The sequence below is a fragment of the Fukomys damarensis genome, unplaced genomic scaffold, assembly GCF_012274545.1.
Source record: "Fukomys damarensis isolate Sample0158 unplaced genomic scaffold, DMR_v1.0_HiC HiC_scaffold_17, whole genome shotgun sequence".
NCBI classification, from domain to species: domain Eukaryota; kingdom Metazoa; phylum Chordata; class Mammalia; order Rodentia; family Bathyergidae; genus Fukomys; species Fukomys damarensis.
This window is the reverse complement of record NW_022900929.1, coordinates 52788144-52814255: the sequence shown is the minus strand read 5'-3', so window position 1 is coordinate 52814255 and position 26112 is coordinate 52788144. Positions and strand designations below refer to the sequence as shown.

Here is a 26112-nt window from a genome sequence, read left to right as displayed (position 1 = left end):
AGAATGCTGTGGTTTTCAGTGTAGAGGTCTTTTGTTTCCTTCATTAGATTGATTCCTTGATGCTTCATTTTTTTGGATGCTATTGTGAAAGCAATTGTTTGCCTTATTTCTCTCTCAGTGAATCTGTTATTTGTGTACAAGAAGTCTGTTGATTTTTGAGTGTTGACCTTATATCCATCTACTCTGATGAAAGTGTCAATTAAGTCTAGAAGTCTTATGGCAATTTTTTTTTTGGCTCTTCTGTGTAGGGTTTCATATCATCAGCAAAAAATGACAGTTTAACTTCTTCCTTTCCTGTCTTTATTGCTTTAATTTCTTTCTCATGCCTAATTTCTATGGCTAATATTTCCAGAACTACATTGAACAGAAGTGGTGATGGTGGACATCTTTGTCTTTTTCCTGATTTTAGCATGAAGTTTTTCAGTTTTTGGCCATTTAGTATGATGTTGGCTATTGGTTTTTCATAAATAGTCTTTATCAAGTTGAGATAAAGACCATCTATTCCAATTTTCTGTGGGTTATTTTTTTATCATGAATGGGTGTTGAATTTTGTCAAATGCTTTTCTTGCATCTATGGAGATTATCGTATGGCTTTTGTCCTTGCCTCTGTTAATTTTAGTGTATTACATTTATTGATTTATGTATGTTGAACCATTCTTGCATCCCTGGGATAAATATGATTTGGTCAGGGTGTATGATCTTCATGATGACCCTCTGTATTCTGTTTGCCAGTATTTTATTGAGGAATTTGCATCTATGTTCATTAAGGAGATTAGCCTGTAGTTCTCTTTTTTGGTAGGGTCTTTCCCTGGCTTTGTAATCAAAGTAACACTTCCCTCCAGAATGAATTTGGAAATATTGCTTCCTTTTCAATTTCATTAAAAAGTTTAAAGATTAGTGGCAGTACTTCTTTAAATGTCTTGTAGAATTCAATAGTGAATCCCTAAGGACCTGGGCTTTTCTTAGTTGGTAAACTTTTAATTATGTTTTCAGTTTCACTGATTATAATTGGGGTGTTTAGAGGTTTTTATTTTCTTTGTTCAACTTTGGTAATTCATAAGTATCAATAAATCTGTCCATTTCTTCTGTGTTTTCCATTTTATTACAGTACAGGTTCAAAGTAGGTATTGATGGTCCTCTGATTTCTGCTGGATTTGTAGTGACTACCTTTTTCATTCCTCATTGTATGGATCTGACACTTTTATTTCCTTGTTTTGACAAGGTAGGCTAAGGGTTTATCAATTTTATTTATATTTTTGAAAAACATCTCTTCAATTCATCGATTTTTTTGGTATTGTTCTCTTACTTCCCATTGCATTGATTTCTGCTCTGATCTTTATAATTCCTCCCTGTATGAGCTTAGGGTTTTTCTTTTTCTTCTTTTTCTAGGAGCCTAAGATTCATCATTAGGTTGTTTATTTGAGCTTGTTCTGTTTTCCTAATGTGGGGATTTACTGCTATGAATTTTTTCACATAGAACTGCTTTCATTGTGTCCATAGATTCCTGTATGTTGTATTGGCATTATCATTTATTTGTAAAAACTGACTAATTTCTTCTTTCATCTGTGACCCATTGATTGTTCAGGACATTTCTGTCCCATTTCCATGTGTTTGTAAAGTTCTTAATTATTATTGTCTTATTATTCTTATGCTATTGATCTCCAGATTAACTGCACTATGTTCTGACAATATACATGGGAAAGTTTCAATTTTTTTGCATTTATTTAAACCTGTTTTGTGAGTTATCATGTGGTCTATTTTGGAGAATGACCCATATGCAGCCAAAATGAATATATATGCTGATTTTGTGGTATGGAACATTCTGTAGAAATCTATTAACTCCATTTGTTCAAAAGCTTGGTTCAGTTCTAATATTTCATTGTTGATTTTGTGTCTAGATAATCTGTCTATTTGTGATAGTGGGGTATTGAGCTCCCCACTATAACTGTATAAGTTCTTATTTGGTTTCTCATGTTCCTTAATATCTTTTTTATATAGTTGGGGCATTCATATTTGCAACATATATATTTATGATTGTCATCTTTTCCTCTTGGATTGTTCCCTTTACAATGATGTATTGGCCTTTTTTGTCTCTCTTAATCTGTTTTTGTTTGAAATTTACTTTGTCTGCAAATAAGGTAGCTACTCCTGCTTTTTTCTAGGCTCCTGTCACATGGAGAACTGTTTTCCATCATTTCACTTTCAATCTGTGAGGTTATTTTTGAACTAAGTGTGTTTCTTGTATACAACATATTGTTGGATTTTGCTTCTTAGTTCATTCTACCAGTCTATTTCTTTTGATTGGTTAATTGAGGCCATTGACATTGATGGTTATAACTGATATGTGTGACTTATCATTGTCATGTTATTTTCCTGTTGGCTCTTTTTAATCCCCCCCGCTTTAGTTTCTTGCCTTGCCTATTGGATTTGGTCTGTTGAGCCTCATGGTGTTGTGACCTTCATTGTCTTTTTCTAGGATATTGTTTAGAATTCCTTGTAGTGCTGGTTTGGTATTCATGAAGTCTCTCAGGTGTTTTTTGTCATGCAAGTATCTTATTTCCCTATCCATTTAAAAATAGAGTTTTGCAGGCTATTATCAGTCTAGGTTGGAGGTTGTTTTCTTTTAAGACTTGAAGTACCTCCCTTCAGGCTCTCCTTGACGTGAGGATTTGTGTTGACAAGTCTGCTGTGATTCTGATGGGCTTTCCTTTGCATGTAATTTGTTTATTTTCTCCAACTGCATTCAGTATTTTGTTCTTCTATTGAGTTTTTGGAATCTTGACTATTATATGTCTAGGTGTAGATTTTTTTTTTTTTTTGATCATGGATGATTGAAGTCCTATATGCTTCACTTATCCATATGTCAAATTCTTTTGTTCCATTTGGCAAGTTTTTTGTCATTAATTCTATGAACAGTTTTTTATGTCATTTATATTTTCTCCTGCTGCTTCATGTATTCTATCAGTCTTATATTATTCTTCTTTGCATCATCTAGTTGTTGGATCGATTTCTTATGATCCCTTACTGTTTTTAAGAGATCTCTCTTTTCGTGGTCACTGACTGCAATTCTGTTTCCTTTATCTGAAATTCTATCTTCACATTCATTCATTCTGCTATGAATGCTTTCAGTGGAGTTTTTAATCTCCTGGATATCTGTTTGAATCTGTTTCATTGATTCCATTTCTTTCCCATTTTTCGCATTCATGGTTTCCATTTCTTTCTTATGCTGGACATTCATGGCTTCTATCATGGTCCTGAGTGCATCTATTTTTTGTCTGTTTCTGTTCTAGAGTCACTAATCATATCTTTCATTGTTCTCACCATCTCTGTAGTTATCTGGGAAATTAGTTCTGTTTTGAATTTTTCTAGAGCCTGATTGATGTTTTGTTACTTCCTGTGCTGTGAGAGCAGGGTTTCCTAGGGTGACTTTTCCATCTTATTTCCCCTAGAGTTTCCCATTGATGAACCGGAAGTCTGTATTTGTGCCTTGCTTAAGTGTTTTTCATTTTTCGTTTGGCTGTCCTTGGTTTAATTCCTGCGTTAGTACTTTGATCTTCCTGTTATAGCTTGTCTTTAGGTTTTGAGTATCTAATGACTGAGAGACACACTCATTTTCATAATTTTAGAAAGGACAACTCATTAAATCAGTCACAAACCTTTACCCCATTTGATACAGTCAGCAACACAATAGCATCAAGCACAGCTTAGAAATTGACCATTTGGGGTAGTTATTAATCTATCACCTTTAACATGTGAATTAAATCAAAATCAAGAAACAGCCTAAATATGTTTATAATAAATAATCTATAGCTACTTTATCCTTCAGGATGGTGACTTAGAAGGAGTTTGGTGGAGAGGAATAGATAGGTAAAAGAATTAGAGAAGGTTTCAAGTGAAGCCAGAGGACCCAGGATGATCACACACATTCAACAAACTGTTAAAGACAAGAGGGAAAGACAGAGTGCAAGAACAAAGAAAAAAGTAGAACAACTTAACAGTAATAGGGAAGGTATAAATTGTATTCACTTTCTTTTGAAGATAATGACAATTGAGCAAAGGAAAACAAGAAGAAAAGAAAAAGAAAGAAAATCCAAATAGGGCAGGAAGAGGAACAAAATGGGAGATGGCGAATATCGTGGGGGAGCAAAATACTGAGTGGGAAAAAGAAGAAAGAAAAAAGGAAGAATTTGTAGAATGGAAAAAAATTTAAATAAAAATTAAAAATAAGAGGAAAAGAAAAAAAATTTGAAGAGCCTCTTTCAGGATATATCTCTGCTGTCACAATAGACAATGTGGGCAGTAATGTGCAGTACTAAGTCAGTTAGTCTCAGCTAGCCAATGGCAGACCCCTGAGATTCAGGCTGAATTCTGGCTGCAAGGCCCAAGTTGATATCCCTGACCTCCTGCAGGGTTGAAATCTGCAGGGTTCTACTTCAGGTTCCAGCTGCCGTTCCCCTGAAGATAGTCCAAGTTCTGATGGAAAGTCATGATCCCTCCAGCTTACCAACTACAGAGGTCTGGTGTGCCTTTATTGCTGTTGTTCATTTCTGTTCTATCTTCTGGAGCTCAGTTCAATGATCTTTATGACCACCTGTGCCTCTGCAGTGTGTATCCAGGTACCAGCACAACCAGAAGGCTTGAGAGCATGGCCAGATGGGTGGTCCTCACTGATCTGCTCTGATGAAGGCCCGGGGCACTGGAGATTAGAGCATAACATTCTTATGAAGTGATTTAGGAGAATTACTTTTCCTGAGGTAAAAAGGATAAACTCCAAGTAGAAAATGAAGCAGAATTTAAGATACAAAGTTACCCTTGTTAGTTTTTTTTTTTTTTTTCTTCAGTACCAGGGATTGCACTCGGGACTTTGCACTTGCAAAGCAGGCACAGCACCACTGAACTAAATCCCCAGCCTGCAAGGTTACCCTTGTAAGACATATACTGTATTAAAAGAAACTCTTGTCGGCATACATTCCTAGAAAAATCTCTCCCAGGGCTGGGGATTTGGCTTAGTGGTTCCACCATCTGCCTCGTAAGCATAAGAGCTTGTGTTCGATCCTTGATAGAAAGAAAGAAAGAAAGAAAGAAAGAAAGAAAGAAAGAAAGAAAGAATCTCTCCCAAAATTATCCATTCATTTGCTGTTTTCATTTATTTTTCTTAAATTAAGACAAGAAAATACCAGTATAGTTGGATATGATCCAGTATATTTTATAATAGTCAAAATAGATTCTTCTCAAATGAGCAAATAATGGTGTGTGTGTGTGTATGTGTGTGGAGGTGTATATTTTATAATAGTCAAAATAGATTCTTCTCAAATGAGCAAATAATGGTGTGTGTGTGTGTGTGTGTGTGTGTGTGTGGAGAGGAGATTTGCAAATCCTGAATGGAATTAGGATGGTATTTTTTGCCCAAATGAATATTTTTCCAGAATAGTCTCCAGCATAGCAAAATTCCATCTAGAAGTAAAGACTGTCATTTCTTGAGTTCTGGAATTCTAATAATCTTGTTGATTCATCTAAATTTCAGTCATTTTTCTATTTAAATATGCACCATGGCACCCATACCACACATTTTCCATGTATTACAAGATTTCTTTTATTTCTTTGATGATTACATATATTAGTTCTCCAACAAACCTGGGCAGTGTAGCCTTTTGGTGGAGTCAGATGTTCAGTAATTCTCTTACCAGCCCTTCCCTGCCTTCTGATGGTCAGAGTGGGTGCAGTGGTGGGCTTGGGGGAAGAAGCCCTTCAATAAATGGAGTGAGATTGTGAGGCCACTACTGACATACTATTGGGAGATCTCATTCAGTTCTCAAAGGCCTATAGGCAAAGAACATTACAAGTTCTCTGAATAAAAACTTGCAGATGTGTAATTATAAATGTAAAAATTACAGGAAGTTTTCCATGACCCCCACTGGGGAGGTGGGACATCATGTACTACACTTACAAATACAGTGGTTGTAGGAAAAACGGTCTTTAGAAAAGCTCTAAAGGACTTGCTCATCCCTCAGGCCAGGTGCCACGGCCTCTGTAACTCTTGCCTCAAGACAAAAAACAGCTCTCTGTGTCACCACTCACAGGAATTTATTTATTTAGTGCTCACCAGTGTCCATTTGATGGCTTGCCAAGCCCAGCAGATTCAAGCCTCTTTAAGAGTTTACCATTTATCACTCCTGAGCTCCAGACTGAGCTGTGTGAAACAAAGGCTACACTTGAGAACGCCTGTGTCCTTATGAGTGTGTATATTGAGGGAGGATGGGTGAAAGAAAAAACTTGAATGAGGAGAAAACATAGTGGAAGATGGGGAGGGGAGTAACACATTCTATTTCTAGAAAGTAAAAATAATTTAGCATATAAAATATGTATTTGTGTTTTCAGAAAAATATATTTTACATGATCCATTAGACATAGTTTTGTTGTATGGCTCAATTTTATCAAATTAATTTATCCTTCCCTTTTCAAGAGAAGGGAGAGTATTGTTTCTTTTTTTTTTCAGTTTTTTTCTTTCATTAGCACATGTTTTTATTATAAAATGATTGCATTCCCTGTGGGGATTGGGTAAATGTGCATACCACATCTTATTTCTGTTTTTTCTCCCTTTTTGCTCCCTTCCCTCCAATCTCCCTCCATCTCTTCATTCCTCTTCCCATTTGAATGAAATCTGTTCACTTCCCATTATTTTTCATTTTGTTCATTTATTTTGGGTTTCTAATATAAGAGAAACCATGCAGTACTTAACCTTGTGTGTTTGATTTATTTTACTTAACCTTGTAGTCTTACAATGCATGTGTTTTCCTGCAAATGACTCGAGATTAGCCTTATTTATGACAGAATAGTACCCCAGTGTATATAAATACCACCTTTTCTTTATCCATTCATCTATTGATAGACAATAGGCCTCTTACAAGATTAGAACAATGCTACTATAAACATGAGTTTTCAGGTATCCCTGTAATATAATGTATTCAGCTCTTTATGGAGGATATATAAAAGGTAAATAACTGGGTCAAATGGCATTTCTAGTTGTATCTTTTTGAGAATTCTCCATATTTCCTTCCATAGTGGTTGTACCAGTTTACATTCCCACCAACAATGTAGAAGGGCTCTTCCTTCCCTGCAGCCTTGCAAGCATTTGTTTTTATTTCATTTCTTCAGATTAGCCATTCTTTCTAGAATTATATACATGGAGTCTCAGTGTTGTTTTAATTTTCATCTCTCTGATGGCCAATGATATTGAGCATTTGTTCATATATTTATTGTCCAGAGAATGTTGTTCTTTTGAGAACAAATGTTGTGACACACAAGATAGACAATGTCCAGAAATTAAGAACTAAAATCTGCTTTCTCTAAGTAGACCAATTTTTGGTGATGTTTACTTTTCGGTAGCCTTATAGTGACATATCACCTAGTTAGCACTTTCTTATATTTTTTAAGCCCAAAGCTTTTGGAGGGAGAGAGGCAGTAAGATGGTGAAAGAAAAAGTCTCTCTTTTTTTTTAATCTGTTTTTTTTTAAATTGTTTCATTAGAAGCTAGTATTTGGTCCTACTACATTTTTTCAGAAGCACATATGTATGTTAAATACTCCTACAGGCACACACATAGCACCACATGTTCACCATTAAATATTATAGATTAAGATTGTATAAAATTCTATAAAACTGTATAGTCCATTGTTGGAGAAAGAAAGTCTCACGTTTGAATCTTTGGACTGTCTTTATGATTTTTTAGCTTTTTGTTGGTGTGTTCACGATAGCAAACCATAGAACATCATTATCTTAGTTATTTTTCTCATTGCTGAGACAAAATACCAGACACCCAAGGTTAGAATAGGAAAGGTTTATTTGGGTCACACTTTGTAGAGTTTCAGTTCATACTTGGCTGGCTCCAAGCCAGGGTGGCATGACTGAGGTCATTGCAAATGAGGAGCAGTTCATAGAAGGCAGAAGGCAGCAAAACAGTGAAGTTGCAAGAGGCAAGTGACAAGCAAAAAATGACAAGTGACAAGTGATAAACAACAAGCAGTGACCCCTTTTTGTCCCTTATATCTTATCCAGGCTATTTACCCTTATGGAAGGTATTACTCACATCCAGGGTGGGGCAGCCTTAATCACAGCATCACATCCTTGATCCCAGCATTATACACCCTAGATCCAGCCCCCTCTGAAAAGTCCCACCTATGACCACTTGTACAGTTGTGTAAGTATAATAACACCTGAATGGGAAAATAACTGACCAATCAAGTGATGCTCATACAGTGAAAGCTGCTTACTCGGGTAGTTATTGTTCTCAGGATTCTGATGCTGTCCTCTGAGCACAGGCCAGATGATTGAAAATCTCTGCTGTAGGTCAGGCATAAGGGGCTCATGATTGTTTTACATTGCATTTTGACATATAGAACATTTGGTTACTCCCCTGTCACTTATGTCCTATTTTTGACTTAAATGGTGAGAAGAAAATATTAATTTCTGAATTAGCAAGAAGCCATGGAATGTGAAAAGTGGGGACCAACTAAAAGGAGAGAAATCATTATATGGAGCAAAAAAACTATAGTGATGCCTTGGTTCATGAATTTAATTCATTCTATAATTTTGGAAAAGATAAGTCACATTTGTGTTTGTGTGGAAAAGATGATTGTGGTCATGTTTGTCACCTAATGCAGTTTAGTTTGCAAATAGAAACAAAATTTTGCCAAACACTTCTGCTGACCTAATTATTTGCAAACAGAAGTATTCATGAACCTTGTTACCTCTGTACTTGAGTCCATGGTTCCACTTACAAGGTGGGTCATTTAACCTTTCCGTGTTTCATTATCCATAAAGTTGAGATTGTATACAAGTGGTAATGAGTTTCAAATGAATTAAGACATGTAAAGTACTTGAAAAGTTTGACACATATAAGTGGCTTAAAAGGAGTTTTCTGTCATTGTCTAGGTCAATGGTCTTGGATTCCCCACGGACCAGATTTAATTCACAGATAAGCTGAACAGCATATAGTTTTAATTTTCTTTTTTTGCATTGTCTGCATCTTGATAGACTTACTTCATCACACCTTGTTTTCCTGCCCCCTTTGAAAAGCTAAAAGTTCTGCCAACATCTGACTTAGTCACAAGGCAACTATTATCAGTGTTTTATCAAGTGTTTAGCACGTTTGTACTAAACTCCACCCAGTTTACTATAGTTTCTTCCATTCCCTATTGCATCCTTTAGACTGAAGGCCATTGGTTAATAATAACAGCTTGTAGTATTTGAGCTGCTACCCCTCTCAATCCAAAACAGTACAGTTTCGCTGAATTTTGTATTCAGGTAAGGGGTAACAGGTAAACAAATGCAGAGAGCATTTCTAAAAAATGTTTCTAGCCAGTTGTCTTCTCTTGAAATTGAAGCACACACGTCAGAATTACAGTTCATGTAACATTAAACAAAAAAACAACTTATGTTAAAGTTGATATTTTGAATATCTCCATTGAAATGTCTCATCCATTCTCATGCATTTACTACTTGAAAGCATATGTTCTTTTCAGGTGAAGAAATGCTTTTTGTTTGTCCTGTGTCAGACATTCCTTCCCACAGTAGAAGACAAATATAATTAGGAAAGTGCCCTTTCTCTGAGGAAATTATTGTCTAATGATTAAGACAAGTCCATAAAGATTGTCCACGTCTGCTACAGCATTCTCTACTTTTTTTTTCATTCTCTTTAATGTAAGAGAGTTTATGTCAACAAAATCCTGTTATGTTATGGGGCCCTCATATGATTTTTAATCAAATAAATATTCTGAATATAGTAGATAAGTTTTCATTTCAACTACGTTTTTCTGTAAAGTGACTTTCATCTCTCAGGAAATTTTGGGATTGATTTTTATGTAAGTAGGAGAAACAAACCACAAGAATAGAAAACATTTTGCTCTATTTTCTAGCTAATGAAGAATTCATTTTGAATAGCAAGGTGGAAATACCTTATTGAGAAATTCTGGGGCTCCTGTTAAATATTTAACGACAAGCTTGCTCTTGGAATTTCCATAATGTAATCTAAACCATCATTTCCTGGGGAAATTACAGACTTGCTGAGTCATTAATTTGCCATTCTATCTCCGAAAATCAGAATATATTGTCTTTCCAGATACTGGTCATTACTTATATAAAGTTCTAACTTTTACAGTAATTTCAGGGATGTTAAAGACACTTCACAAAATTGAATTTTGAAAAAAAATTAATAATTATCTTAATTCTATTTAGTTACTATTCCTGAGTCTAAAATTCAGCTTTCATCATTTTTCTATTCTCATAGTCTCTCCTTTCGGAATGTGATATCTCTTACACTGAGAACCAAAAAAAAGGGTTCTTTTATGTTTCATAATTTATAATTTGCCAAATCAAATCATTAACATGTGTCTATCCTAATCCCATGCTTAATATGTATGTCAATTCTTACATAAATTTAGTATCTTTAATTTAATCTGGATTCTTCCAATGAGCAAAGGACAATTCCATGCCTAGTATAGAAATGGTTTGTTTGTTTGTTTAGTACCGGGGAATGAATTTAGAACCTTGAGTTTGCTAGGCATGTGTGATGCCACTGAGCTAAATCCCCAGCCCTAGAAATGCAATTATTTTTAAGAATTTCATCCTCCTCTATGTGTTTTCCATAATATTAGAGATGGAGATTTTAAATGTTTTTCAAGTTTTGAGCCAGTTTTTTGCTCTGAATGTATTAATGAAGCAGAATAAAACAAAATGCAGCCATTCTCTTTCCAAAGAATTTCAACATTCCTCCTATTACTGTTTTTACAAAATAAAATTATTCTTCATATTCCCCAAGTTAAATGAATACATGTGTCCAGAGTGTGATCTTAAACAGAGGCTACTGACTTAAATACCATTTAGCCAACCTAACAAACCTAATAAAATGTTCATTAATGTTGATATCTAAGAAATAATTTTTCTTTAATAGAATTAACTTTAAAGAAAGATATTATTTAAAACTCTAAAATACTGTACATATTACAATTAAATGCACAAGTGTAAAATGAAGGTAATAAAGAAATACTTTTCATTATATGAGAAGAAAATACCTGATTATTTGTGCCAGTGTAGTGTTTTGAATCACTATCTAATGGTGATTACCTCAAAATTATTTTTAGATACAAAGATGAGCCATGCATAGTGAACCCTGAATGTAATTTAAGCAAGCTGGAGACTGAGGCAGGAGTATAACGAGTTCAAACCCAGCCTGGCAGATTTAGCAGGAACCATGTCTCAAAATACAAAATAAAAAAGGGCTGGAGACATAGCTCAGGCAAAGGTCCTGAGTTCAATCCCAAGAACTTGGGAAAGTAAAAGACTTGGAGAGATTGATGATATTTAATCATGTATTTCCTTGTTAATTACTAACTTCTGAGTGTTTGCTTGCTGTACAACTTGATACTTATAATGAAAAGCACAGTAATCATATTTTTAGTGTACCTTATTTACATTATCATTCATAGTGTGTATTTTTTGCTTAAAGTAGGGACTGAACAACAAATAATTATGAAAAATGTGTCTCTCATTCTGAAACTGTTTAGTTTTTGGTTTGTATTCACATCATCAGAAAGATTTTTTAAAGAGCTGATTGACAGATTGCAGAAATGCCAGTAAAAATGACAAATATATATAAATTACAGAGTAATGACTTTATGCCATAAGCTTTTTTGTGTGTTTTGGCCTTTGTTTATAGTTTTTTATTTATGAGTGAAATCATTGTTTTCCATTTTAATGAATGCATGTATCAATGCTGCATGAGCAATTACAAAGTGGTCAGCTTGTGACTCAGTCTGTTTTTTTTTTGTTGTGGCTTCTTAGAGTTGCCTGATGATAGGGGAAGCACATGAAAAGACATATGAGTATACATCCTGTCTCAAAATTTTAAACCTTTGTTTTGCCAATTAGAAACATAAATCATATATTGAAAATGATTAATTATATATAGAACTACACGAAGTAATAAGTATTTCTAGTTGAGTTGCTAACTGATCTCAAATTTTAAAATGTCGTAAACATTAGGACACTGTTCAACTTCTTTAAATCAATTTCTGACACTGTTATATAGTTTTTGAATTGTTGCCTTGTTGTGGTTGTGTGATTCTGATTGCTACTAGAATCTGTAGGTAGCACAATCTCAGGGCCATAAAGTGATGGCAACCTATCTCTTTACCCTAAACTTATAGTATGTTATTAAAATTTCTTACATAATCCTGTCTTGAAAATTGTAAATGAAATAACTTCTTCAGAATAAGTCTGGCTTCCAGGGATTTAGCTCAGTGGTTCCGGCGCCTGCCTTGCAAGCCCAAGGACCCGAGTTCAATCCCTGGTACCAAAAAAAACAGAATAAGTCTGGCTCTTGCAGTTTATGGCTGTGTGTATGTGAATGACACCATATTGGATGAGAGGGAAATACTCCATTTGTCAGATTCCAGGCCCCTTGCTCTGCTGAGTGAATTTTTTCCAAGGTATAGGAAAGACTTGTGTGTCAAACTGGCCACATTAGCACAGCCAAGAATTAAGTACCTTAAATTAAAGGGAACAAGTGAAGAATGGGTTAGCCAGATTTTTGTAGGATTTTCTAAGTCTGAGAATTTTGTAAGTTGGCTAAAAGTGTGTGACATCAGTTTACCTTTTATTGTGTTGAAACATTCCAAAAAAACTCTTTCTTTCATTTTACTCTATCTTTTAAACTGGCCCATTGGCTATAGTTCCTAAAGGACATTGGAACAGGGACCTAACATCATGAAATTAATTATTTTTCAGTTCCATTGAGAATATTTATTAAATATATTTATGATTCATTTTTGGAAAACCGTTGGCCTATCTTGGTCAGGTTCATGGACTTCCTTGCAGGAATTAAGTTTTCCAGAGTAAATGTGATTTATAGTTTTCCTTTTCTGAATTATAATTATAAATGTAACTCTAGACATAATATCCTTATACAGAGCCTCGACCCCAGCCCCTCTTACTGTAGCTATTAAATCTGCAAATCAAAGTTTTCCCATTTAATAAGTGTTGTTACCTTTTGGTAACTTAGAGATTGAAGTCAATTAAAATAGTATATAAATGTGATTTATTTTTCTCCTTGTCAATAATTGTGGCAAAATAGAAATTAAATGAGTAAGGTAATAATACAGGGGCTCTAGTGGGTTTTTTTTAAGTGTAGCTTTATGTTTAGGTTGCACTATGTATTAGCATTTCACCTAAAGAATGTTTGTAAACTTTACAAATTTAGATGCTTCAATTGTAGATAACAAGATCGCCCTTTAAGGAACTTAATATAGTTATTACTATAGAATAGGTGCTTAGTAAATGAAATGTGTGTTCTAATTATTAAGAAGTAAGACAGGTCACTTTTTATTCTAGTAATTCCAAAATATATTTTTTCTGAATATCCCAAGTACATTGGCATGCAATCAAGGGATACTGTGAAATTGCTCAAAAACATTAAAATAACATTTAATTTTATTTCATTTCATTTTAAAAGCCCATGTATAGAGTTCATTAATTCCAAAGTGAGAGGATGAGTATGTAGAGATAATTATTACCCCCAAAATCAATATTTTTGTGCCTTACTGTTTTTATTATAAAAATTAATTATAGTATAATTTTAACATTTTGCTTATTTATGTACTTGAGAAATAATTTTAAATTATATTTAATTGTTTTCCTTGAGGTAATCCAAAGGAAGTGTAGACATTTTTCAGCAATATCATACAGGCAAACAGGAGTATTTGCTTTTCGTTTTCTCTTTTTGAACTACTTGCATTTTCTATCCATTTGCATATAGTTAGTACTCAAGAAGATGCCAATGAGAAAATATGTACAGGGATATTAAGGCCCAAGTTTTATTTGCTTTCACCTTTGTTTTTCTCTTTGTAATTAAATTAATTTATAAAGTAAAAACAATGAAAAGACCTAGAAATCATTTTCAAATATTTTAATTCAAATAGGAAGTAAAATGTTAATAAATTACATTGTTTAACGGAAACATAGTCCTAGATTATCTCATATGGAACAGTAAAACAAAATGAGATTTTAAAATACAGAAATATTTAAATTCAATACTGGTCTCTTTCATCATATTGTCCTTTATTATTTTTTAAACATGTAGCAAAAGTCACCATCAGAGTCATTTATCGGTCGGGAAAAGAGATCAAATTCTCAGTCATACATTGGAAGACCAATTCAGCTTGACAAGATCTTGATGTCCAAGGTTAAAGTGCCGCACACATTCGTCATCCATTCCTACACCCGTCCCACTGTGTGCCAGTACTGCAAGAAGCTCCTCAAGGGTCTTTTCAGGCAGGGCCTGCAGTGCAAAGGTAAGGGAGCTCTTGTCACCGAGTCTTTGTCACCAGCCAGTCTCTGATCCAAAAGTTAATCTGCATGCCTCTGAAAGTTCTTTTGTGGTTGTTGTTGTTTTACAACTTCTCTTTCTGATGAATTTCTACTTTCTGTTTGTTTTGTTTCAAAATAATTATGATTAGATTGCAGATTCAACTGTCATAAACGTTGTGCACCAAAAGTACCCAACAACTGCCTGGGCGAAGTGACCATCAATGGAGGTAGGTAAAGTCCAGCAGTCATGTCTCTGCCTTGCTTCTTCACTGGTACAGCATGTGGCCATTAAGGTTTAGCAAGGCTTTTCACTTTTAGATTGTTTTCAGCTCAGTGTTTGTAAAATCAGCCTGAAGCCTGATCTGTATGAAGGAAAAATGGAAAAGTTTCAGCTCCTCTAGTTTTGATATAGCCAAAGAGCTACCCCCACCCAGTAGTGGGGCTGGAACCAGTGTCTTTGCCCTACTTTTGAGATAAAGTCTTGCTAAACTTGCTAAGTTGCTCCAGACGAGGCTCTAATTTGGGACTGTCCTTCCTCAGTCTCCCAGACTGCTGGGATTACAGGTGTGTGCCACCCTGCCTGGCTGAAAGAGCTTTCATCTTTGCATGGTGAATAGCGAATATTGTGAACTTGTATATCCACAATTTTTCCTAGCTTTTTAACTTTATTTTTCTATCCTAATTTGTTCAGAATTGTTACGTCTACAGGTTATAGCTCTCATTCTCTATTTGTCGGTCCTCAGCCAATATCAAAACAGAAGTTAACTTTCTTCCCTGTTTGCTGAGTACAGAAAAGATCACAGACACAATCATTCATTTCTATCCACTGCTCACTTACTGTTTCAATTATATCTAAGATTACTAACCCGCATCTTTAAAAGTAAGAAAAACTTTAAGTTGACCAATTAAAAACAACGTCCTTTTTTCTATATTTGGAACTATTTTCTTTGGAAAGCTGTATGTAAATTGACTTTGAAGCACTCTTCTGAGAAAAAAATGCCAAGACCTAAAGGAATAGCTCACACCTTCTTCACAGGTAGAGGATTGGTATTAAAATATTTGGCTTAGGAGCCCGGGCTTTTACTACAGATAGTGAACTATTTTATACTGTCAGTCTCACAGCAGTCTTCCAGTTCCTCTGGAAATAAAAATGGCTGTAAAAGACCGAAGACCCAAGTATATATATGTATATATGTATTCCTGAAGAAGGAGGAAGAAAGGATTGCTGTCTAGGAAAACATTCTCAAGCCTATCGATTTCTGGAATGGAGATATGTGAATTATCTGTCAAAATTTAAAACTTGGCAATTTTCCCATTTTCTTTGGAATGTAATATTGACTTTGTTGGATCCTAAGGAATGTCAGTATGTACTTGATAGCTATAAATGTATATATGTATTCCTGAAGAAGGAGGAAGAAAGGATTGCTGTCTAGGAAAACATTCTCAAGCCTATCGATTTCTGGAATGGAGATATGTGAATTATCTGTCAAAATTTAAAACTTGGCAATTTTCCCATTTTCTTTGGAATGTAATATTGACTTTGTTGGATCCTAAGGAATGTCAGTATGTACTTGATAGCTATAATTAAAGGGAAATAACAGTGTTTGATGTTGAATACTTTGAAATTGCATTTTCCCATATAATCAGAAAAATTCTGTAAAATGTAAATGTTCCAAACTTGGCAAGCCAGAGTCTTTGACTGACCTGTTTCTCTAATTTTAAAATAAGTGTTTTGTATAAGTTAAATTATTAAAATTCCTGCATTAAGACTAACTGCTGTACCTAACAATGGAGTTCAATATTTAAGTATCCAGTATCTTAGGTATTTAAAAGCTGCAGCTTCTGTGACAAATTTAACACTCTGGAGTCCATGACTTTAAAAGTTACTGGAATAGCAAAAGTCATTGACCCTGAATTGTCCTTCATGCAAAAGTTTCCATCATCTTCCCCTGTCTTTCTTTTTCCCACAAGAGCTGTGCTGTGAAACATGATCAGTTTCCTGGTAACTTGCGTCTGGTATCACTTTGCCTCCCAGTGCTGTGCTTCTGTCTTTGGCTTCCTTCCAAAGCTCTCCATGACCTGTCATGTTTTAGGGTTAGGGATATGGAAAATAGGGTTCTGCCTGAAAAGATTGCATAGTCACCTTCCCGTACACTCATGTACTTAGGAACTAAAATGAAAAGGAAAGGTGAAAAGAAAAATTCTTCACAAGATTGCCTTTTTTTAGGGCTTTCAATTGATTTGCTTTAGTGTCTTTCTCTTAAGCTCCATTATTCCAGGCTTATCTTCATGGGTCAAAATAATTTTCTAGATCTGCTGAGCCCTGGGGCGGAATCTGATGTGGTCATGGAAGAAGGAAGTGATGACAATGACAGTGAAAGAAACAGTGGACTCATGGATGACATGGAGGAGGCAATGGTCCAAGATGCTGAGATGGCCACGGCTGAAGGCCAGAGTGACAGTGGGGAAATGCAGGATGCAGACCCCGACCAGGAAGACTCCAACAGGACCATCAGGTGAGAGCAGCAATGCCAGCCTCAGCCTAGCAGTGAAACCCGTGTGGTATTTACTCTTTAGGCTCTTGTATTTCCATCTAAAAAGAAATTTGAGGTGTTTCTAGTTTCATTATGAGTGACCTCTGAATTGTGGATAGTATGCTTAGAGTTAAGAGGTCCAGGTTCCCTAGAAGAAGTACAGTTTGCATCCTTCCTGGCACTGCCTTATCCACAGACCCATTTTCTTTGGTGTGGACGTGATGCTCCTATTCATGAGCTTACAGCTAAGTTAACAGTAACTCAGAGTTCCTTGTGTGGAAATACGTGGGGCTCTCTACCCCAGCAGTTTCTGTCTATTCCATGGTTCAACCCTATTATAAATACCACATTCAGCCTACACCTTTCTTATTGTTCTTGTGTTCATTTCTGAAGTACAATTTTTTTGTTATCTATACTTTTTTGCCACTAGCTAGTCCTCACTTTTTATATCAGGAGTTGGCACAGTTGGGTCAAATTGGACTGCTGCTTGGGTTGTAATTCATTTTATTGGAATATAGCTATGCCCATTCATATTGTCTATGGCTGCTTTTATACTACAATAGTACAGTTATGCATTCAATCAAGCCTAAAATATTTATTACCTAGTCTTTTACAGAAAAACTTTCCCAGCCTCGAATTTATATTATAAAGCATAGTGCAACATTTGTGTCCATTCTACAAATGTCAAATTCATTGACAGACTAAAATTGTTCACAAGAGTAGAGAAATGTAATGACAAGTTTTTTTTCCATCTAATGGCACGGAAAATATTTTTAAAATATTGGAAAATATTAGTCTTATTACCTAACTCCCTTATGAAGGGTATAAATTTCTTTAGTATTTAAGCATTTGGGGTTGTGAGAAGGCACGGGTGAGGGAAGGTATCTTAGTTATTTTCCATTTGCTGGTGCAAAATATTCAACACCCAAAACTTGAAGGGCAAGAATTTTATCTTGGCCCCCAGTTTTCAGTCCATAGTTGGCTGGTTCCAAGGTAGAAATGGGATGGCACAAGGGCATGGTGGAAAAGTGGTTCTCAAGTGTGGTAGACAGGAAGCAGAAAGAGAGGGGAATGGCTGGAGGAGCTGGGGACACAAATATATTCATTTCAGGTCCTGTCCTCAGTGACTCATCTCCAACCAGGCCCCTGTTCCTAACAGCACATTCGGCTACTGAACTCATCAGTGGTTGAATCCACTGATTTGTACAGCACCCCAGGGATCCAGTCACCTTTCATACACAAGAGACACCGGGGGGAAATGTTAGATCTAAACCATAACAGGAGGTAAGAGATAGAGATAGAGCGAGGTATGTGGGGGGTGTGTGGAGGGGACTGAGAAAGCAGGATACCTGTGGATAATAATTATGTAAAAGGCAGTTAACAAAGCAGTTTGTAATTTTTAAGAAATTCTTCAGAGACTAAAATTTATTTTGAAAAATATAATCTATAAATGATTAACCATATCCATATTACATGTAGTGAATAAGCAAGTAAGCTTTCATGTGTGAAATACTATGGCTTCAATATATTGATAGCAATCTGCTATTTAACTGAAAACTGAGCCCCCTTCAGGTCCACCTGAAACAAGGTGCTTATTATCCTACATTGAGCTCTTTAAAATGTACATTTAATGCCCATCATTCTTCCAAGTAGCCCATTTTCTGAACTGTGCTATTCTGACTCTACCTTTCACCAAAAATGAGATGTGAAGTTTTTTGACTTTCACTTTGACATAATTGAAATAAGGTTTTATTCAAGAAAAGATATGAATCTGAGAACATTTCTCTCTTAAAATATTTTGACTTTTCAAGTCCATCGACAAGCAACAATATCCCACTCATGAGGGTGGTGCAGTCTATCAAGCACACAAAGAGGAAAAGCAGCTCGGTGATGAAGGAAGGGTGGATGGTCCACTACACCAGCAAGGACACACTGGTAAGATTCACAGCAAGCCTGCAGTTCACGGGCCCTGCCTGTGATCAGAGAAGCTGCTGGCACCCTCTCAGGACTACCAGATGCCCCGTGGTGTAGGATCAGGTGGAGACATTGCAAAAGAAAAATAACATAGAAATCAATTTCAGGAAAACCAAATCATTTACCTCGATGACTCAAATGACCTGCAGACCATGTGCACGTCCAGCTGTTGCTTCCAGGAGTCAGGAAAGTTGCAGTGTGGCTTTCCAGGCACTTTGCTTCATCACTTTCCTCACGACTGAGGCAAATACCAGATACCCACAACTTAATGAGAGGAGATTTATTTTGCCCCGTGGTTATAGTCCATGGCACACTTGCTCAGAGGCAGGAAGGGCTTGCAGAAAAGGCCTGGGCGGAGGAGAGCTGCTTAACTCATGGCGGCCAGGAAGCAGAGAATAAAACGAGGAGCCAGAGATGAAGATAAATCCTTCCGGGTCACACCTTCAGCGACCCACTTTCCCTGACCAGACCCCCCTCTTCCCAATAGCATAGTTAGCTCTCACTTCTCAGTGTCTAATCCACTGATGAGCACTGCGTCCCCGTGACATAGTTAACTTCGAAAAGCCCTTCTAAACTAAGCACGTAAGCCTTTTCGGGAACAGTCCAGATTTAAATCATAATAGTACTCCTCTGTGATAGATAATTATAGAAGGAATGCTGCACTTTAAGGAGTGAGAAAAGATAACAGTGATGACTATTGATTACTTCTTCCTTTTAGTTTCTTTGTTTTTTTGAAACAGGGTTTTGCTTTGTAGTTCAAGCTGTCCTTGAACTCACTATGTAGCCCAGGCTGGCCTTGAGCTTGTCACAATTGTTCTGCTTCAGCCTCTGAATGCTGGAACTATTGATTACTTCTCAAATCTTTATTTGTTCATTTAAAATAGTAAAAATCCAGGAGTGTAGTAGTCCCATGGTTTACTTGAGTCATTTACATTTCCAGATTTTTGTAATGGTTGATGAATGAGGTGTATCTGGGTGTTTATGTGTAAGCCAGAGAACAGCTTGATCCAAGTATCAAAGTTAAACTAAGTGAAAGGCTGATTGATCAGTCATTGATAGTGCTTTCCTCATTTCCTCTTATCCATCGTTTCTTTAGATAATAGACACCTATAACCTAATTGATCTATTGATAATCTCAGGCTTCTTGTTGGAGAAAGGTAACATCCAGACTTACTGTGAGATTCAACTAAATACTATCTAGTTCTTCTTTGACAGGTTGTAGGGTATTTGCCATATATTTAATATATTTGACTAGTCTACAGTTGGTTGCATGTGAAACCAAAAGTATGTTAAAAGGGCTTTTGATCTAAAAAATATGAAAATACACACTCATGCATGTGCTTCATATCCTAAAATCATGAAAGATTTACCTATGTTGAACAAGAACCTTATTACCAAATTGTAGTAGTTGTATATAGAGTGAACTTAAAAGAAGTTAGAATTGCCAGATGCATTTGTTTAACTTTAAATTGGTTCCACAGAGTCAAGATATCATCCAGAAAAATATTCTTTTGTTCTGCTGTAATGTTCAGAATTCTTCTATTGGTAATGGAAGCCAAAATACTTGGCTAGATCAGCATGACATTTCTTATGTTCTAAAATAATAAGCATGAATAAACATTACACCTCCTACTAAGCCTTGTTTTATGACAGACTATAAATACACCTTAAGCTCTTCAAGCAATCAAATTATAAAATGATATTTGCCATTGACTGCACATACTGACGGCCAGGTGGCTCCCGGGGTGCCAATACATTAGCTTCTTTGTTACTCATGACTGTCTCATGTAGATGCAGAAACACATCACATGGTATTTGCTACACAGTGAATTCCTAGAGTCAATTGAGTGTGAGTTTGTCTTAGTCAAAGTCCATCCACCACCATTTTCTATTTTCCCATTGAGAAAACATACTTATTTTATCAATCTTAGGATATATTTAAAGCTTTCAAAAGATCTTGAATCTACCTTCTATTTCAGCGGAAACGGCACTATTGGAGATTGGATAGCAAATGCATCACACTCTTTCAAAATGACACAGGCAGCAGATACTACAAGGTAAATGTGGCTGTTTCTTTGATTGTAGTTCAGCGTCCTTTCCTGCTTTTTCATGAGCATGCAGAGTATCAGAAATGTGAAATATGTCCAACAGCCATGACTCTGTGTTTCCTCTAAAAGATATTTTTTTCTTGTCTGTAGTTTCCAGATTTCTTAAAGAATCACATTGTAACCTCGTAATTTATCTGTGAATCTCACATTTTCCTGGAGACTGCTTACTGCTCTAAGGGATGATACAAAGAAGGAAGGAGGGGAAGCTTAATTGAATATTTTAGCACAGTTGTGTGATTTAACTAGGAAATCAGTGGTCACAGCAGAAGAACTAAAAGTAAATTCCTTATATCCATTATATCCAGCACATCACTGGAAATTAAGAAACAGTATATGATTTCTTCATGCTTGCCAATATTTATAAGGAATACTTTCCTCTAGAGAAGTACTTAGCAGCATTTTTCTTTCTGTCTCTCTACATTAAATAACACAGATGTGATATAATATATGACCTAGTAAAACACAACTCCAAAAGAAACTCACAGTGGAAATAGTAGATACTTGCTCCTCTAACATGAGTGCAGAATGCAGCATAATTAATCTGATTTTCCGTGGCCACTTTACATTCTCTACAAAAGACAATTAATCATTTTATTTAAGGGTTATTTTTTTAGTCACTTTATACTTCCTAGGAGACAATGTCACAATTATTTAATATTTGTATGTTTTTTTAAAACAACTGTATTTGTAAAAAACCAAGGGCTGTAATATTTTACTCACTAAAACTATTTGCTTGTGTTTATACTAACATGTACTGAATTAAATCATGCTTACTTTCAGTACTTTATACAGTTAACATTTTAAAACAGTGATGTAAGCCCAGATACATTTCAAAAATGTCATCATTTTGCCTCACCATTTAAAATACTATCATTCATTTTCCAAGTCTTGGATTTTGATGAAGATTCAAAACCATTATTTTTAAGAATGTTTATTCCTGACAGATGATTATCATAAAAAATCACTTGTATTTTCTAGAAAAAAGTGATACTAAGGCTTCCTATTATCAAAATATTTTTGAATTTTAATAATGTTATTTATACAAATATTTTATATACTTGATGACTTTAATGTCATTTCTCACATGTTCCTGGTATGAACTTTAATTAAAAGTTTGCATGTTTTTGTAAACCTATATCGAGGACACTCTTTCTTCCGTAGGAAATTCCTTTATCAGAAATTTTATCTCTGGAAGCAGCAAAAATTTCAGCATTAATTCCTAATGGAGCTAATCCTCATTGTTTTGAAATCACTACAACAAATGCAGTGTATTATGTGGGAGAAGATGTGGTCAATCCTTCTAGCCCCCCACCAAACAGCAGTGTCCTCACCAGTGGTGTTGGTGCAGATGTGGCCAGGAGGTGGGAGATGGCCATCCAGCACGCACTCATGCCGGTCATTCCCAAGGGCTCCTCTGTGGGCTCAGGAACCTACTCTCACAGTAAGTCTTCCTTTTTCCTTCCTGGCATGAAGCTCAGTCTGCCCACCTCTGGCTCAGTAAACCGGCATTTGGCATTGCCCAAGACTAGAGTAAAGGAAAAGCCCTTGCCATGGGTTTAGGAAAACAGAGTCTCTACGTAGAAACTGCTCCACTGTCTTTATCTTTTATTCATTTTTTTTTTTTTACAGATTTGTGTAGGCCGGCATATTAGGCAATTACCGATCTCTTAGAGCCATTTGGTCATAAAAAGAAGTCATTTAATCAGTTTGCACTTGATCTAGAATGCAACAAGTAGGAATTAATATATTTCCCCAAAGTCATCTAACATGGCAGTCTGGGCAGGGCATTTAGTGTAAGAATTAGTCAGTAAATCTTGATGATTTTATCCTAGGAATAAATCTCTGTTTCTTAGTAAAATGAGATCTAGTATTCCAACATGTAACCAAGATGAAGAATTGAGGATGAATTGTAAAAAGGAATTGTAGAGGACTATCCATATAAATGTATTATAAATGTCATTAGTGGTTATTAATAATAAACCTGTGAATTACCCTTTTTCACATTATAGTGTGCTATCTGCTGATCTAACATAATTTTATTTATCTCTACAGCCAAATATTAATAGAATGTTTATGATTATTATGGCTTGATTACTTTCACTTTACCTGACATCTCTATTTTAATGCCTAAAACAAGCTGCGACAGGTTAATGATTTGCCTATTTTAAAGGTAAAGAAATTGGTCTAGAGAGATCAGTATTTGAACCCAAATCCTATGACTCCTAAACTGACAAAATACTATTTTTTAAAACCAAGCATAGAATGAGTTTATAGTTTTAAAAGGAAATAGATGTCCTCATAGAAGTTACTATGATGTATTTAAATCCAATCCTGTAGAATTGATATTTACTTATTTTGTTATTACCTCTCTGACACTTTTGTGTTTATATTTTCAACATGCTTTTCCAGAAGATATTTCTGTGAGCATTTCAGTATCAAATTGCCAGATTCAAGAAAATGTGGTGAGTAGGTACATACTAATACCAAACTTGGCAATGTGATTATTAGAAAATAAGAGTATAGATTTTTATTAATCTGAGGTTTTAATTTTTTCAATGTTTTCTAGAAAGTAAAATAATATCTACTGAATATTTTTCTTCCATAAGGTTTTAGAAACATTGCATTATGATTGTGATTTTGCTATAATCTGATCTACAATGTAGTAGCAGAAAGATAGACAGCTATGGCATAATAGTTGATTTTTTACATATTTACTCTTTTCACTTTTTTTGTAATACTAGGGATTTTTTTTGAATACTGGTTCATGCCATGAAAGCAATCTCTTTACCACTGATCTGTATGTATCCCCAGTCCTTGATGTTGGAATTTTAATGGTCAATGATGTATTATAAAATAAATACACAGATAAAATAAACTCACTGCTTTGCATGTGCAGCTTAACCATGCCACTATTCTTATCCCTTGTACATAGGGTTACTGTCAAATACAAGGATTACAAACCCTCTTGCAGCTACAGTACTTGTGCATACCAAGGAGACCTCAAGAAATTTGCATAAATCAGACTTCATGGGTCCACACTCTGGCACACTAATCACCTGTTCCAACCAAATTCATTCTTTCCATTCACTTCTTGAAAATTAGAGATCGGAAATGTTATAACTATCATGTTTGCTTTACTTGTTCTATTGTCATTATGTAAATAGCCAAAAAGTAATAAGGCCTTTTCCACTTCCTTCTAGTGACTCAAAGCTTTTGCTCTATTTTTCCTACTATGCCTATGACCAAAAGAAACCAGTTTATGACTTGGTAACACTGATTTTTATTTGCTTTTAGAAGAATACCTGCTTCAGCTCTTTTCATTACTACTCTCTCTTTACAACCCTTGCTAAATTTGCATAAATGAAACCAAAAGTCAAAGAGGAATTAGACATAGACAACTTCATAGTGTTAAATGAACTCTTCAGCAGTCAGTCACAACCTAGATTAAAACCATCCTTTGTTCACCAATTATTATTTCAACAAGAAAAGAGGAAAGTTTTAGAACTTTTTACCTCCAGAAATGATAAAAATGGAATTGTTTAGCTGCTTCACAGATAAGACTCTCATAGTGGGCTGTCATTCTTTTACAGTTTCTCTGGGTCATGCAGGGTGCCACAGGCCCTCTTTTTCCCACTTCGGTTCATCTGGATGGGGGAGACTAACCAGGGAACAGCCTTACCATCCTAGCAACATGGTATATCAGGAATACCTCAGACATGCGATTGGAATCCATGAATATTTCATAAAATTTCTAGATATCCATTTTAATAAGCAACTCCTTTTCTGCATACTTCAGTGACATTATATATTTTGGGGTCTTATTTCTCTCTATTAAAACACATTTAATAGCACATTAGAAAACCTCCAGCACTTAAGATCAGAGCAGCTTTCACAATATTACATTACTTAAAATGCTTTGAATATTATAGTCATTGAAATTTTATGGAGCATTTACAATTATTTTTTGAAATATTTAAAAATATAATAAGTTGAAATAGAATTATATAATTTATTAGGAATAACACTTTGTTCCCTCTCATCTTTGTTTTTCACTGGACTCATACCCATAGGACATCAGCACAGTGTATCAGATTTTTCCTGATGAAGTCCTGGGCTCTGGACAGTTTGGAATTGTTTATGGAGGTAGGTTAGTTCACACAAATAATATTTTCTAGAAAGAAATAAAAAGCAAGATCTTTGCATATATATGCACTGCCTCTATATTTTACCTTTTAAATTTTCTCTTGAGATAATCATTGTTTGAAAAACTGATATACTTCTTTTTTGAAAGGGAAAAACATTTTGTAAATACATCAAAAAACGTATCTTAAAAAACTTACTTTGCTTAAATATTGACAGACTGTACAATACTGAAGCAATTTGCTTTCTTGAGGCAAAACATTAAAAAAGAAGAAAGTTACTGTTCACAGATTAGTGCTGTTTTCTTCAGTCTATCTTTGATCAGAACACCTACAGAAGTCCATTTATGCTAACTGGACAAAAATTTCGGTTTCTTAATGTAAGTCACAAATTGTCTTTTTCTGCGTGAGGTTAAATGCTGTGAAATAATCATAAGGACTCCCTCAATTTTTCTTGTATGCTTAAATTTAAAAACTAAGTTCTTTTCTGATTTAAAGAGTCACTTTGATTCTCATAAAAATACTCTAGACTTTATTTTATAAAAAACTTGTCAGTGAGTCAACAACCATTTTGCTGTTTGTTAATGCATGCTGGTGTGATAGGGGAGACCAAAAATTAGATTATTGTTCTACAGTGTAACATTTATGTGCAAAAACTGAAATCACAGGAGAGAGATGCATGATACATGTATGCACATTCGGAGGGAGGGAGGCAGGGATGAGAAATGAGATTAGAAAGAGCAGCAAATGCCAGATAATTTGAAATGTCAACACTGTGAGACTATGTATAGGAGGAAGCTTACACACAGAACGCTAAAACGTTAAGAACAGACACAAGGGATGAAGCAGAGAACAGCTTTTCAGAAGAAAGCCAAGTCCTAGTGACAGTGACCGTGATAGAAGAATACAAGTAAAATGAGCTGTGGTCTTGTAGATAGCAGTAGGAATAAGATGCCGGAGTTGAAATAAAGAGCACAGCAAGTCAGCGGAAAAGGT

At 35.3% G+C, this 26112-nt stretch overlaps 1 protein-coding gene across 3 annotated transcripts in view; it reads left to right on the top strand.

Annotated features, from left to right (window-relative positions):
* Prkd1 (protein kinase D1) overlaps positions 1-26112 on the top strand; it is a 230349-nt gene that overhangs the window by 166264 nt on the left and 37973 nt on the right. For all 3 annotated transcript variants that reach the window (XM_010633543.2, XM_010633542.2, XM_010633545.3), the window contains 8 exons: positions 14135-14345; positions 14511-14588; positions 16673-16877; positions 18707-18830; positions 20849-20926; positions 22139-22418; positions 23387-23439; positions 25048-25120. In XM_010633543.2, the coding sequence (XP_010631845.1) occupies positions 14135-14345; positions 14511-14588; positions 16673-16877; positions 18707-18830; positions 20849-20926; positions 22139-22418; positions 23387-23439; positions 25048-25120 (1102 nt within the window). The remainder of the gene's footprint in view (positions 1-14134; positions 14346-14510; positions 14589-16672; positions 16878-18706; positions 18831-20848; positions 20927-22138; positions 22419-23386; positions 23440-25047; positions 25121-26112) is intronic.